We start from the raw sequence: 15,522 nt of genomic DNA, 5'->3' as shown, positions 1-15,522 counted from the left end.
CAAACACCTACTCTGGAGTCCCCATCCACCTGCCAACCTGGATCTGACCTGAGGTCACTGTAGAAGCCACAATGAATGTATGCAAAGTCACAGACTCAAATGAGAAGTATGAATTAACTCTGGATATCCGGGCTATCCCTGTACTAATTACTACAGACAATTAACATTAACTATGTATAAATTTAAAGTTAGGCTGCAATTTCCAGAGCTCAAAGTTTATGTTGACATTTCAAATCCTAATTTCCTTTTGCAGGTAGTTGCTATCCAGCTTCTGTATTGGTTTACCTAAACACATTACAGAGTTTTACTTGTCCAGTTTCAGGCCTGAGGAACAAAATTGAGCTTTCTTATAGCTTCTCATGCTTCTTCTGGATTTTTTTTAAATTAATTTATTTTTAAAATTTTATTTATTTATTTTTGGCTGCATTGGGTCTTCGTTGCTGTGCGTGGGCTTTCTCTAGTTGCGGCGAGCGGGGGCTATTCTTCGTTGCGGCGTGCGGGCTTCTCATTGTGGTGTCTTCTCTTGTTGCGGAACACAGGCTCTAGGCACGCGGGCTTCAGCAGTTGTGGCTCACAGGCTCTAGAGCACAGGCTCAGTAGTTGTGGTGCACAGGCTTAGTTGCTTCACGGCATGTGGGATCTTTCCGGACCAGGGCTCGAACCCATGTCCTCTGCTTTGGCAGGCAGATTCTTAACCACTGCGCCACCAGGGAAGCCCTCTTCTGGATTTTTAAAGCAGTATAAGCTGTGATTTAAGTTCATTCATTCATATAGTCGTTAAGCACATATTTACTTAGAACCTACTATGTGACAGATCTAGGTACCTCTTAAGTTTTTAGTTTTAAGCAGACAAGGGGAAATTCTCATTTGAACTTAATTCTGCATATCACAGTGCAGTTACGGTCTATGTGAAAGGTTAAATTCTAAAGTTAGGCAATAAGGAAAAAATTAGATAGTTAAGATTATTCTTTAAAAAATCACTTAATTCATCCATAGACGTAACATTTTTCAAGGGATACAACATAGCCATTTCCCCCTCTGACTTTGGAGCAAATCAGTGTTTTGACAAGTAATTGAAAGTTAGCTTATGTATGGGGTTCATGTTTGAAAACTACATATAGGGTCTTTACACTTAGAGATGCACTTAGTACCAAACATGTGTGTACCCTCACTGTACCCCTTCCTCAAATGGTTGATTGATCAATCCATTCATTCATCAACATTTGATGAGTACTTACTATGTGTAGCGCCTATGCTTGACCCTGGAGGTAGAAAGGCTCTAGAAAGATGATACTTGCTCTCAAAGACCTCATACGGTGGTGGGGACAACTGCCATGATGTGTCCAAGGACAGTCGCTTGAGGTTAAATAAATGATAGTGCAGTGTTGTACCTGCTGCGTGAGAAGCAGACACGTTCAAGGAGCCAATGGAGAACAGAGGAAGAAGCATGGCTCTTCTTGGGGAAGGGTGTGTTTGAGAGTGTAGAGAGCATTCTAGAGAGTTGGATCTTGAAGAATGGGTTAACTAGGATGACATGGTATTTAGAGGAAACAGCATGTACACGAAGGTATGGTAGCCTTTTCAGGGAATGGAATGGCGTGGAGAGTGGCCAGAGCTATGTGTGGAAGGGCTCATGATAAGCCTTAAATTCCATGTTGAGCAGTTTGGACTTCATCTTCAATGTAATGAATGATTTTTAAAAGAAGAATGATACCAGATTTGTTTTGTAGATGGATGGATAAGTGGGGAGTGAGGTCAGAGCCAGGAAGATCAGTTAGAAGCCATTGGTGGGAGGGCAGGTAGCATTCCAGCCCCGATACACTCACTTCTAAGCCTGGACATGTTGGCGCATGCGTTGCAGGATGGGTTTCCAGCTATAGATGCCCTTTCCCCAACTTTTACCCTGTGGGCCTCCCCTTCTTTCCTTTGCTCTGCCTTCTTTACTTGGCTGCTGGTTCGGTCTGGCTCTTGGCTGGAGGGCTGGCCGCAGGGAGGATTTGGGGGACAGGATGGATGTGCCCACTGCTTCCCTCCTGGCTCTCCCATGGAGTAGCCTCAGCCTTCCAGTTCTCTCCTGAACTCTCTCTTAGGACCTTTCTGTTTTCTTACCTGGGCCCTTGAAGAAGGGCAGTTGAAAGTTAAGAGTTGAGAAGGGAGCCTCCTTTTCCTGTTCCTAACTGTCAAAACTCTGAGAAAACTTTCGGTGGGCAAAGTGCTGAATTTTTGATGTAGGAAGTCTGGTCAGAAGCAGAAGTATATGGATCGGAAGCAAGTGGATCAGCCCATTAAAAAAAAATTAAAGGGTGTAAGGGTAAGTCAGGCGGATGTCCCAGGGGGTCAGGCAAGCCGTTCCCTTTTCAGCACTTAATACGCTCTCTACAATTTCTCCCTTCATCTGTCACCTCCCCTGAGCCTCCAGGCCCTTCCTCTCCCTTCATGCTGTCTCCATCCTGCTACTAGTTCTTTCCCTGTCCTTTATTGCTGAGCCTGCTCCAGCCTTTCAGAGCTCAGTCAGCAGTCTGAGGACAGTGCAGGAGACCTTGCCCCAACATGCAGAAGATGGGAGAGAGGAGTTTGATCCTTGGCCTTGAGGGGCAGTTTATTGCTGGTCTCCCCAGGTGACACTCCCGTGCATTTGCTTATGGGGACAGAACTAGGCCTTTGGGGTTGTAAGATTGTTAATAACTCTACTATACTCTCTGGACCCTTGGGACCTTAGATTTAGATTCAACTAAAATTAATTGAATATATTTACTCTGGGAACTTACTTACTTAATACCCTAAATCACTTATGAAGTGTTTTAGGGTCATTTTAAAGTACACTGAAGTGAGAGGTTAACTAACTTTCCCAAGGTTACACAGTTACTAAAGGGCACATCTGGGATTTGCAGTCACTTTTACCTGATTCTGCATATGTGTAGATGGACCAGCTTCTGTAACTGGCCATCATATTAAATAAAGTTTCCAGGGGAAATTTTAAAAAGCAGATTTGAAATGACCTTTTCTAAATTGAAATTTTTATTGAAATAATTGTAGATTCACATGTATATTTGAGAAATAATACAGAGAGATCACTTGTATACTGCCAGTATTCCCCACCATTAACATTTTGCAAAACTTTAGTACAGTATCACGACCAGGATTTTGGCACTGATATGATTCACTGATCACTTATGATCCACTTATTCAGATTTCCTCAGTTTTATTTGTAGTCATTTCTTTGTATGGGTGTATGTGTGTGTTTTCAGTTCTGTACAATTTTATCACCTATGTAGATTCGTGTATTTATCACCACAGGTAAGATACTGAACAGGACCAACTCAGCAAGGACCTTTCATGTTGCCCTTTTATAACTGTGGGCACCACCCACTGCCATCTCTATACTCTGGTCACCACTAACCTGTCCTTTGCATCTAAAATTTTGTCATTTCAAAAATGTTGTATAAATGGAACCATACAGTATGTAATCTTTTGGGATTGGCCTTTTTCATAGCCTAATCTCTTGGAGATTCATTCAATTTACTTTTTTTTCACCAATAGTTTGTTTCTTTTTATTGCTAAGCAGTGTTCCATGGTATGGATATACCAGTTGGTTTAACCATTCACCTGTTGAAAGACATCTGGGCTAATTACTAGTTTTTGGCTGTTACAAATAAAGCTGCTCTGAACATTCATGTACAGGTTTCTGTGTGAACATAAGTTTTCACTTCTTTAGGATAAATGCCCAAGAGTGCAAGTGAACTTTTAATGCAGTTCATAAATCCAGAATTATGTTTGGCGTGATCCTGCTCTGGATTCCATTTTCACCTTTTATCCAGTCTGATTTCGTGTGGGGCTGTCACCCCTTTCTCCCTGACCTCGGGCCTGTGTACATTTCCAGACTGCTGAGGGCACTCCTGAACTCTGTGGAGGGGATTTGCTTTGCTTTGCTGCCGCCTGATCGCTGGGACTCACCTCTGCCATTAGTCATGCTTGTCGGGTTTGCCACGTTGATGTTTCTTTCTCCCAGCACCTACGTCCAGAGCTCCAGGAGTCTCTACAGTTAAGCCCACACCCGCGTCCTTCTCCCTTCCTCCCTGCGGGAGTGGAAGGCCCTCTCAGCACCCGACGAGGTGAAGTTGGGAAGGAAACAGTTGCAGCTTTTCCTCCGCCCCTGCTGTCCACTTCCCTGTAGTGAACACGTGTTGCCGAGAGATGGCAGTGCTCTTTGCAGCCACTGGGATTGCTCTCCCCTGTCGCCTGTGCTTTGGAGAACCGATGTTGTTCTTTATGTGTACGTTGAAAATGTGGACAGCAGATTTTCCAAAACAACAAAGGCACCAGTAAAACACTGTGTGGTTTACAAACTTTGAAAGAAAACATCACGCTGGCAAATAATGGGTGATGAAAACGGTTCCCCACTTCTTAGAGATGAGTTAAATAGGAAATAGAATTCGGGGATGTGTGTGTGAGGGTATAATTTTAGATGTCAGTACTGGTGGTTGCATTCTGTGTGGCTCCTGAAAAAGACCTGTGAAAATACTGATTTTTTCTGCCTCCCATCTGATCTAAGACCAGCCAAGGAGCAAGGAGAGCCTGCAATTGAGCTCTGAGACTTGAGATGAACCCCTTTTAGTCCTCAAGGAAAGGCCCTTATGCACAGTGTAAATATAATTTTCACGACAGCAACAGCTAATACTAATAATACAACTCTTCACTTCCTGGTATTTGTCCACTCCTCTGCGTGCGTCACTTCGGTGTGTGCGGGCATGTGTGTAAACATTTGCTGTGCACAGGAAAGCTGTTGTAAAGTGAGAGATTATGGGGTTCCCTTGCTGTTGTAAACAGCTAGTGAGGATAAAGTGAGATGAGCTTTAATGTGAGGTTAACTGATTAACTTTAAGTTGTACGCATGGAAAGAACTGGTGGTGTCCAAGTCGGGTATGGACTTGTGAACAACTGGAGCCGTTCTGCTCCCTAGGGTGCCATGGTCTGGTGCCTTTTTGGAAGCAGTCAGAAAGCCCCACTGTTCATTCGATCCACGTGCGGCTTGGTTAAGTGGAGAACAGGGTGTGGAGGAGAGGGGGTTGGCTCTGGGAGTGGGGCTACAGCCCCAGAATGATTCCTCTGTGTACACACCAGTGTGCCAAGGTCAGAGGGCTGTTTTCCGCTTTCCTGGGTCTGGGTGCTGCTGCGGCTGTGACCCTGCAGCTCAGAACATAGCCGCGGTCCTGGGGTGGCAAGGGAACACGTGGCTCCACCTTAAGCAGCAGCCTTTTTGCTGCTAGTGCATCCTTTGGCAAAAGCCTTCAGTTAGGAGGAGAATTGCTCTGCATAAAGTTATAACCCTGAAACCAGATGCTGTTACTATAGAGACGAGTGAAATGCTGGCGTGGGAGACAGAACAGGGGAGGGATGGGAGAAGGGAGGTGGGAGGGCAAGTGAGGCTAATCTAAAGGCTAGCACACCAAAGACCTTCAACCTTTAGCAGCACTGTGACAGGGCATGCTCGCATTCTGAAACTTGTGTGCTGGCGGCCTGCCACTTGCTGACGGGCTGCGTGGCAGCTGCTTGCTGTGTGGACTAGCTGGTGAGCACGTTGGCAGTTGGCGAGGGCTCTAGGGGTGGGAACTCAGAGGAGTGGAATGTAGATGGGTGCCCATGGCCCAATGGCTGACAGTTTTGCACACATGTTTCTCGTGCCGGGCTTAAGTCACCCTTACAAGCCTGTTCGGCGATTAGGACCGGCTGCTGAGAGCCGGTCCATTTCGCAGCAGATTTGACATGTGTTACAGTTAAATCACTTTTGTGTCCCAGAGTAATGGAGGATGAGAGAAGCCCCACGTTGTGTGGACTTCTGGGGAAGGGGTCGAACTTCTACTGTCAGAGGCCCTGTTGAAGGAAGGCAGTATCGGCCCCGTGTGGATTTTATACTGACTGGTATGACCCTATCCCCGTGATGATGGTGAGAAGCTTGCAAATCTGTTCTGAACTTTGCCTCACGCTGGCGATGCGAGCAACCTAGGGAGCTGTTTAGAAGCATGCTCCTTCCCTTCTTTGTTTTCAGCAAGTGCAGTTCGTGTGAAAGGAACATTTCAGAATAGATTTGGGGGCCTGATTAGGGACCAGATGAGTTCATTTCTTCTTACTGGTAGAGGGGAAACCTGGTTGGGTCAGACCGTCATTTTGAAAGATATCTCTGTCTTACTAATAATAGCAAGCAACTGCTGAGAGGATTTGGTGGGGAGGGCGAACACAAACCCAAATAATTGACGCTTGTGGTGTAAAGATGGAAGAAAGCTGTAAAATCCCTGTACTTGGTGCAAAAGCCCAGATGTGCCAGGCTGCACTTGGTCTTGACCGGGAGAGGGCTGCTTTGGGCATGCAGGTTTTATATTTTCAGTTTGCATTTTCTTTTTCACTTCCTACAGGGAGGAGGAGGCTGCTTACAGATTCTCTGCATTGTCCATCAGAAAGAACTAGGTTTCTAATTACTTGCTATGTATAGTCTTGGAGGGAATGTGAAATATGTATCAAAGAGCCAAAGAATGCCCCAACCATTATTCTCTCTCTAGCTCAGACAGAGCCTGGGGACAGTGCTTCAGTTAGGCTGGATGGTTTTCTCCACCCAGGAAGAGGGCTCTGGGCATTCACGTTTGTACGGTCTCCTTCAATTGTTACTGCTTTCTTCCTTTAATTCTGCTTTGATTGTTTGTTGTATGTGATTTTGGGAAGGGCTTAGGTGCAAAGGCTAGTAAACATTTTATTTAGGAAATGTGTGAAAAGTCAGTAAATGACTTTGGGACCAGCGTGATTAATGGTGGGGTGCAGAAATGATATTCTGCAGGAAATTGTGTTGGATTCTGTAGGTTGATAGGAATGGAAAGCGTTTGTTCTGAGAAGAAATGTGGGCCACACTACTCTTTGTTTCCTGAAGGGGAGACAGTACTATGAATGTAGATGCAGTAGTACAGGACTCCAGGATTTTTTTGTGTTTCCAAGGCCTTTTAAGGAAATTTCTCCATTAAGCTGTCATCCTTACCTAGGTCTATGAGTGCTGCATTACTGATGGGGTCTTGTTCTTTGGACCAGCCCTCAGATTGCTAGGGGAAGTCTTCGAGAAGGCAGATATGATTACACTAGAGCCTCTGTCTGTCTTGCTCATCACTGTATCTCCAGTGCCCAGAAGGGTGCCTGGCACCTAGTAGGTACTCAGCAAATATTTACTGAATGAATGAATGGAGGAGGGCAGGAAAGAGAAGAGGGAATGACTGAATACTGCTTGTGTGTCTAGCACTGTGCATGGTATGTTTGAAGTACTTTGGTCATCGTTACCAATGACCGCCATATTGCCAAACCCAAGTTTTTCTTCTCTGTCTCGGTCTTTCTCAGCCTCTCGATAATGGCCCTCTCCTCTTTCCTCAACTTCCTTGACATCACTCTGTCCTGGTTTTCCTCTTACCTCATTGACTGCTTTTGTTCCTCTGCTCTGCTTGTAAATGTTGGCATGCCTGGCATAGGATCTTAGGTCAACTCCTCTATTTCTGTATTTTATTCCTGAATTTCATCTAGTAATAGCTTCAGATACTAGCTTTATTCATTGATTCCCCAATTTTTATCTCCAACCTTAGGCTTCTGAGCTCTAGCCTTAGACCTCCATCTAGTTGTGTGCCTGACAGTTCTTTTTTAATATATAATAAGCATCTCAACCATAAAGTGGCCAGAAAAGAACCCTTGGTTCCTCCCCTGAAACCTGTTTCTCCCATAGTCTTCCCTGGGCTCCTGAGATAGTTTGTTAGTTTCTTTTGTCTCCTGACTATGCACTTTTCACATAGCAGCTGGAGTGATCCTTTATTATTATTATTATTTTTTTATAAGTTTATTTATTTATTATTTATTTTTGGCTGCATTGGGTCTTCGTTGCAGTGCGCGGGCTTCTCACTGCAGTGGCTTCTCTCGTTGCAGAGCACGGGCTCTAGGCGCGCGGGCTTCAGTAGCTGTGGCGCCCGGGCTCAGCAGTTGTGGCTCACGGGCTCTAGAGCGCAGGCTCAGTAGTTGTGGTGCACGGGCTTAGTTGCTCCGCGGCATGTGGGATCTTCCCCGACCAGGGCACGAACCTGTGTCCCCTGCATTGGCAGGCGGATTGTTAACCACTGCGCCACCAGGGAAGCCCCTTTATTATTATTTTTATTTTATTTTATTTTTTTTCCCCTTTGCAGTACGCAGGCCTCTTACTGCTGTGGCCTCTCCCGTTGCGGAGCACAGGCTCCAGACGCGCAGGCTCAGCGGCCATGGCTCACGGGCCCAGCCGCTCCGCGGCATGTGGGATCCTCCCAGATGGGGGCACGAACCCATGTCCCCTGCATCGGCAGGTGGACTCTCAACCACTGCGCCACCAGGGAAGCCCCAGAGTGATCCTTTAAAAGGCAAAACAGCTCAAGTCACTTTCCATCTTGAAACTCTTCAGAGGCTGCTGTAACACCTAAAATTCTAACTTCTTACCATGAGCTGCATGTCCCTGATTCCCTCCTGCATTGTCACCTCCAGTTGATCTCCTGTCTATCTGTGCAGGCTCACTGACCTTGCTCTGTTCCTATAACATGCTAAACTTCTTCCCACCTTAAGGCCTTTGCCCTTGCTATTCCCTTTGCTTGGAATGTTCTGCCCTCAGATTGTCAAATGCCTGGTTCCTTCCTGTCATTTTCATGTCTGCTCAAATGTCACCTCCTCAGAATCCACATCTGAACCACCTTATGCTAAGTAGCCCCCTGCCTTATTATTATTTTTTTCTGCAAAGCAATTAATGCTAAGATTACCTTGTTCATCTATTTATTATTAGTTTTTGAGACATTTTGTCTGCCTTATTCAAAAATGTATTCCCCTCCCTCTCAAGAGTGCCAGGAACATAGCAGACACTAAATAAATATTTGCTGAATCAGTAAATATGTTGGATTATTTAATCTTCATGGGAACCAGAGGCTCAGAGAGGCCGGTAACTGACTTGACCTCTCAGATCTTCAAGGCATTTTCTTTTCTACTGTGATCCTGCTGGCTGATCCATGTCCTGTTTTTATTTAGCTTTATATTTTTAATTTGAGTAGAGAAAAGGAAAAAAGATGAACTTTTACGTATAAGACCCATATCCCTGAAAAAGGATATTCTGCAAGTTTCCAAAAGTAATGAGTTTCTTAATGGCATTGTCTACCAATAAAGGTCAGGTGAAGAAGAAAGGAAGGAAACAAACCTTTATTAAACATGTAACAGGTGCTAGGCACAAAACTGAGTGCTTTCATGTGTGTTACCTGATTTGAATTTCCTACAAGGTTGATATTATTTCCCCCTATTTTGGAGATGGTAAAACCAAGGCTCAAAAAAGTTGGATACTTTGCTCTAGGTGATAGAAATACTAAGAGGTAGAACTAGGTTTTTTGAATCCGGGTCTACCTGACACCATATTTCTGACTTTTTAAGCTCAGATGGTTGCTTTGTGAGATGCTCCTAAAATAGAAAGGAAGAAAAAGATTCAGTGCATATCACATAGATGATAACAAATATGGGAAGCACAAGAATAAGTTATACAGACAGTATGGAAAACAGACCTACAGTACAGTATTCAATACCCGAGCATATAATTGGATGAATGGAATACAGAGTGAACATTTCACTCTCTGGTAGAGCTCATGTACGGTATGACATAGGACAGCTGTCCTCAGAGAACGTTCTTTGTTTCTAGACCGGTACGACACAAGCAGCATTTGAGCAATTCGGGATTTCTTTCTGCTTTCACTATAAATAGAGTTCATGGAATTCTGTATGTCAAAGTTAATGCAATGAAAAGAAGTCACAGAATATGGAAATAAACCTTAACTTATTCTATAAACCAGAGACATGTTTGGCATCTGGAGGCCGTACAAACGCTGTCCTTACTTGGTTGGATCCTGAAGTCTTATTTAGCATAGGAAATTGCAGACATCCTATTATGTAAGGAGACAGGAGGACAGCATAATGTGGCTACAAAATGAAGAACTTTATGCCCTTCAGGGAAGAGTTAACGGGACAGATATACATAGAGAGAGACGTGTGATTAAGAATGTGGAAAATGAATGAATGGGTGGCATATATATGTGACTGTTGCCGAAGCTGGGTTGCTGGATAATCCTCAGATGTCAGATTTCCGTAAGGCCAACATGTGACTCAAAGCTTGCCACTCAACAGAGAACACTGGGCTGTGCTGGTATTAAGAGGCTGGCTGGAAGCTAGGCTTCCACTGTGCACTAGCCTGACTCCCTGTCGCTTTCTGTGCGTGGGTGGGTGTGCATGTGTGCGTGTGTGTGTGAGGGTATACATTTTTATGCAGTGGGTGTTTAAAGAGCTAAGCACTGAAGCTGGATTTCCACAAACGATCATCACGAGCACTCCAGGCACACCAAACTTCCTCTCTTGGTATTTTTTTTTCCTTTCATCTTTTTTTGGGGGCGCATCCCGAAGGGGAGAACCCCCAGCATCCAGCCTAAAGGATCGAGATGATTTTCTCTTACCTGTCCCTGTGGGTGCCCTGTCAAGGTTAGAACTGAAGCTATGTGGGACCGGCATATTCTCAAGCACCAATAAGAGGAGCTGAAGGAGTGAAGCAGCAGCAGACACCAAAGGAAGAGGGACTCTGCCCTGTTAACATGAACAGCAGCTTGCAGGTTCACCTGCCCAGAAGCTGGGCTGTGTCCAGTGGCTCACTCCAGGAGAAGTCTGAGCATTCTTTTTTTCTTTTTTATTACTATAGGATGGAGGATGAAGCTGTCCTGGACAGAGGGGCTTCCTTCCTTAAGCATGTGTGTGATGAAGAAGAAGTAGAAGGTGAGCTCGCTGGGTCTGGGGAAGTGTATATTCATATACATATGTCTTTGTAAATAATAGCACTCATGCATTTCATGTATCTTATAATTTTGAAGTTAAAAACCCAAGCCTATCTGTGGAGTTTCATTAATCTCCACATTTTGCTTCAACACAGAGTAATTCTAAGAACTTCCGTGGACCATCAGAATCTGAATCAGTGTTGTCCCGCATGGTTGACAACAACAACAAAAAGGTCTTACTTTGAAGCAGGTGCCTATGTTAGCTGTGCCTCTCTGTCAAAAATAAATATTTTGCCAGATAATATTAACTACCTTCCAATGACTAATTCAAGGAAGCTGCTAGATTTATATAAATGTATTTGGCAGTATCTTCTAATATTCTTTCTTATAGCCTGCAGGGTAGAAAAACAGATGTTGCAGAGAGAGAACGATACCATTACTGCAGGAAACATGGGGCTAAGCGAGGAGTTAAAGAGTGGTAATTATGGATGTGTCTCAGTTAAGAAAAGATGGACAAGCATTTTTTTTTTTTTTTTTTTTTTTTTTTTTACAGGGAAGCCACTTGGGGCTACTTTTCTTTGTGGGAAAGTTCTTAATTACAAATGCAGTTTATTTAATGAATGAATACATTTATCTATTCACTGTATCTATACACTTTTGGACTGAGTTTGGGTAGTTTATTTTTTTACTATCCAAAAGTCTATTATAATATTCTATTATTATCTTTTCAATATCTATATCTGCAGACCCTTTCTTGATGTTGTCGCTCTTACTCTTTTTATTTTTTTAACATCTTTATTGGAGTATAATTGCTTTACAATGGTGTGTTTCTGAGACAAGCAGTTTTTACTTAAAAAATCTCTAGGACCTCTTTTATTAATGTTCTCTAGTGCCAGTTGAAAATCAAATAAGAGTTAAATTTTAGCTGGTGCTACGGTGCTTTCAGTGTGCCTTTTCTTCTTCTTGTCTCTTGACTTATCAATGATGTGGGAATAATACTGTTTATTTGACAGTCATAAGGCAGGGCTTAATTAATATTTATTAAAATAATTATTTGAAGGCGTGACAGGTATACAACATTTATAATGACAGTTTTAAAAATAATCAAGGTTCTAGAAAGTACTCATAAAGTTAAGTAAGACTTCCTGGTGAACCATGTCTTAAATTCTGCCCTTTAAAATCACCTGAGAAAGGATTCATATGTATTTTGGAAACTCCAGTCTGATGGGTACCATTTGGTAATTACTTAATGCCTACCAAAGACTTGGACCAGACGGGTGGTGGAGTTGGGAAAAAGAAGGTGGATGCTGTGTGTTCTGGAGTGATTCGTCAACCAGACTGAACACCAGGTCCCAGGCAAGTGATACTCCTGTGCCACCTGGGATAGTGTGAATAGTGTGGCCATTATGTTTCCTTGGTAAGTTTCTTCTGACCCTGTAGTGCTCGAGTGTTGGTTCCCCCAGCCCCCCATCTCCCTACCTGCCACATGTATGCTCTTGAGACTGAATAATAAGAATTTGATGCCTACGTTTCTTAGGAAAAAGGAAACCACAATATTTTCTTTCATATTGTTTTATGGGTTCCTTGCACTTTTACAACATGACTGTTGGAAAATGCCAAGTTAGTGAAAGCAAAATAGTGAAACTTTTGTCTGAAGATTCTAGTAACCCATGCTGCTAAGTCTTCATTGTGCTGACTCTGTCACTGTCCCAGTGTCAAAGGGGAGATAAGAATCTTAAAGTTATAGCATATGAATATAAGAAATATTGTAGGAATGAGCAAATATCCTATAATTTGAGGACAATTAAAGTAGAAAAATCTGTGAGAAAGCGTGAGGGTGAGATGTGTACTGTGTGTGTGTGTGTGTTCCTTGAGAATAACCTTCTACCTAAGTTCACAGGAGATGTAAATCACCTCTTGAATTTGTAAGGTCTATAGGACTGACAGCACTCTACTGCAGTAGGATATTGTACATGGGTTTCTTAAGCCTTTGACTAAGAAGTTTTTCCCTTGATTTTCAAGCACAAAATTAAGACAACACTGTAGGGCTTCCCTGGTGGCGCGGTGGTTGAGAGTCCGCCTGCCGATGCGGGGGACATGGGTTCGTGCCCCGGTCCCGGAAGATCCCACATGCCGTGGTGCGGCTGGGTCCGTGGGCCATGGCCGCTGAGCCTGCGCGTCCGGAGCCTGTGCTCCGCAGCGGGAGAGGCCACGGCGGTGAGAGGCCCGCGTACCGCCAAAAAAAAAAAAAAAAAAAAAAAAAAAAAAAAAGACAACACTGTAATGAATAGCACACAAATCTGTAGCTGGGTTTCTTTATGGAGAAACAAAAAAGGCAAAAGGTAGAGATATCTGTAAAATTGTCTTTGTGATGACTCAACTTGCCACACGGATTTTGTGTATTTTCCTCTTCTGGTAAGACTTCTATTTTAATGATTATCTTTCACATTGAGTGGAGCTTGGGTTGATTACATTTCTTTCAAAGCATGTTTAGCTAGCTGCCTGTGGTTGAATCCTGAGGCCCTGTAGGATGGTTGCTTATGGCCATTATTTGGTGGAGAACATCCAACAGTGTGGGCTCCTTATAGCAGAAGTCATGAAACAGTAATTAGGAACTGTTGTTTCTAATTCAGTGCCCTCCCAGTTGACCCTCCCATTTTCTCACCTGGCTTCATCCACTTTCTCACCTAGCACTTAAATTTTGTAGTAACTCTAGGTGAAAGTGTAAAGAGGTTGAAATGGAGATGGGCTTGATGGCTTATTCATGGTCCCAGTGGTTGAGAGTGAAGAAACAGATGACTTGACTGTCAAGACTTCTAATCAAGATTTTGATGGGAATGCTTTCCACAAGGATGTGAGTCTGTCTCATATTTTTAATTGCATAGAGTGTACTTGAAGGAAAGCAGACTGTTATTTTTGTTACGAAGTAGCTGAGTTTCTGGTACATTTATGGCGGAAGTAAGTGCTCCAGGTTTAAGGATCAGAAATTCAAAGGGCAAGGAGCTGAGGGGCTTCCTTCCTTAAGCATGTGTGTGGTGAAGAAGAAGGAGCTGGAACACCTAACATTTCTGTTATCAAATGTGTTTCCTTTTATCCAAGTATTTATTTCTCTTGGCTTCTTGGATAAACATGGTTGAAGTATATTGCAGCACACTTGGCACAAGTGAACTTAAGATAAAACTTTGTTTCTTAAAGTAATTTGCACAAATAAGATGCACTCCCATTAAATGATTATTAGGGTGACTTCCAGTAACTCTAGTTACTCTGAAATGTTTATGCTTGGAAAATTCTTCTTAAGGTCGCTCAGTTTGGGGTGACTGGATTCAGCTCAGCCTGAAGGCAAGAAGAGTCAGATGCTCCCTGGTAGTTCTTTCTAATGCTGTAGCTCTGAGCAGGGGAGACAGGTTGAGATTTCCAACCATACCCTCAGTTCACCTGCTTCAACTTTACTCTCAGTGGGTGGTGTGACACTTAATCCACATTCTAAAAACTCAAGAGAAAACCATCAGCTGCAAAACTCACTAAGAATAGAGTGAGTCAGAAGAGGAGTCATCTTCTGTTTAAATAATGAATTTATCTATGTGAGATATATATTTAAAGACCCAAAGCTCGTTTTCACATAATTTGCCTCCTGTGCATTTGTGTTAATGGTTTAAAAAGATACTCTTGAGAAAGGAAACCAAGTGTCGAATTTAATCTTTAAAATAAAGAGAGGCTTGTATGTCTGTTCTTTCAGTGGCTACCTTCTACTGTGTTTTGTAAAGCTAACATTTTTGGCATAGAGTGGTTACTGTGGATAAACTCATTTAAAATTTGTAACATTTCAGATATCTTATTTGTTTCTGTTCCAAAAGGCTCCCGCCCAGACATTTCCACAGAATTGGTCTATAAATGACAAATTGACATTACCAGAGTGACCCAGAAATGCCCACTATGACGAACAAGACTGATTTTTCATTTCAAACACACTTAATGGAAATTGGCAAACTTTGTTGGGTGAACCGGGGTTGAGATAGGAAGAAAGATCCCAGGTAGCTTTTTCTGGAGGAAGAAATTCTGTGGATATTTTATCCGTTAAAAAGTCAGCCAGGATTTTGGATCTGTATGATATAAACAGATTACTTAATATTCTCATATTTTGCAATAGGGGAAAAAGAGCAAACTCCACCTTATCCTCGAGATAAAGCCTTGGCTCTGCAAGGCTAGGTAACTCCCCAGCAAGCCTTGGCAACTCTGACTTCATGAGGAGGGGCCTTTTCTTAACATCAAGCCTACCCAGCAACTCAGGAAGCATAAAGTACAGCAAGACAATATTGGCTGAAATGGGTCTGCATTTCTGAAGTTTGATCGGTGCTCTAAATGCCATTATGATATATTGGCGTGGTTTTCCTCTTCCATTGAAAACCAAGTCCAAAAGGAAGTGTGCTCCCATCTGTCCAAATGGAAGAATAATTCTACAAATTCTCATGTCTACTGATGGATATTAAGAGAGAGAGTATGGTTGAAAATGCATGGAATTTACAGGAAGGTTATTTTTAGGGAAATAAAAGTTAAAAAGTTGGACAGGGTCTGGAACAAAGTAGACGTTCACTAAATATTTTGTTAAAAAAAAGAATGAATAAATGAATGTGTAAATAAACTAAATGAAGCATATATAGAATTACTTTATATAGTCCTCTAAAATCTTTGTTTA

General features: G+C 42.9%; 1 protein-coding gene across 3 annotated transcripts in view; it reads left to right on the top strand.

Moving 5' to 3' along the window:
• The window catches only part of SLC4A4 (solute carrier family 4 member 4), a 351,925-nt gene that overhangs the window by 41,109 nt on the left and 295,294 nt on the right, over nt 1–15,522 (top strand). For 2 of the 3 annotated variants that reach the window (XM_065878162.1, XM_065878163.1), the window contains exon 1: nt 10,758–10,830. In XM_065878162.1, the coding sequence (XP_065734234.1) occupies nt 10,758–10,830 (73 nt within the window). Of the gene's footprint in view, nt 1–10,756; nt 10,831–15,522 lie in introns of those variants that run through there. The other variant, XM_065878165.1, reaches the window with a different exon arrangement.

Source organism: Phocoena phocoena, chromosome 5, assembly GCF_963924675.1.
Source record: "Phocoena phocoena chromosome 5, mPhoPho1.1, whole genome shotgun sequence".
NCBI classification, from domain to species: domain Eukaryota; kingdom Metazoa; phylum Chordata; class Mammalia; order Artiodactyla; family Phocoenidae; genus Phocoena; species Phocoena phocoena.
Note: the sequence above shows the minus strand (reverse complement) of the source record. Positions and strands in the feature narration are given on the sequence as shown.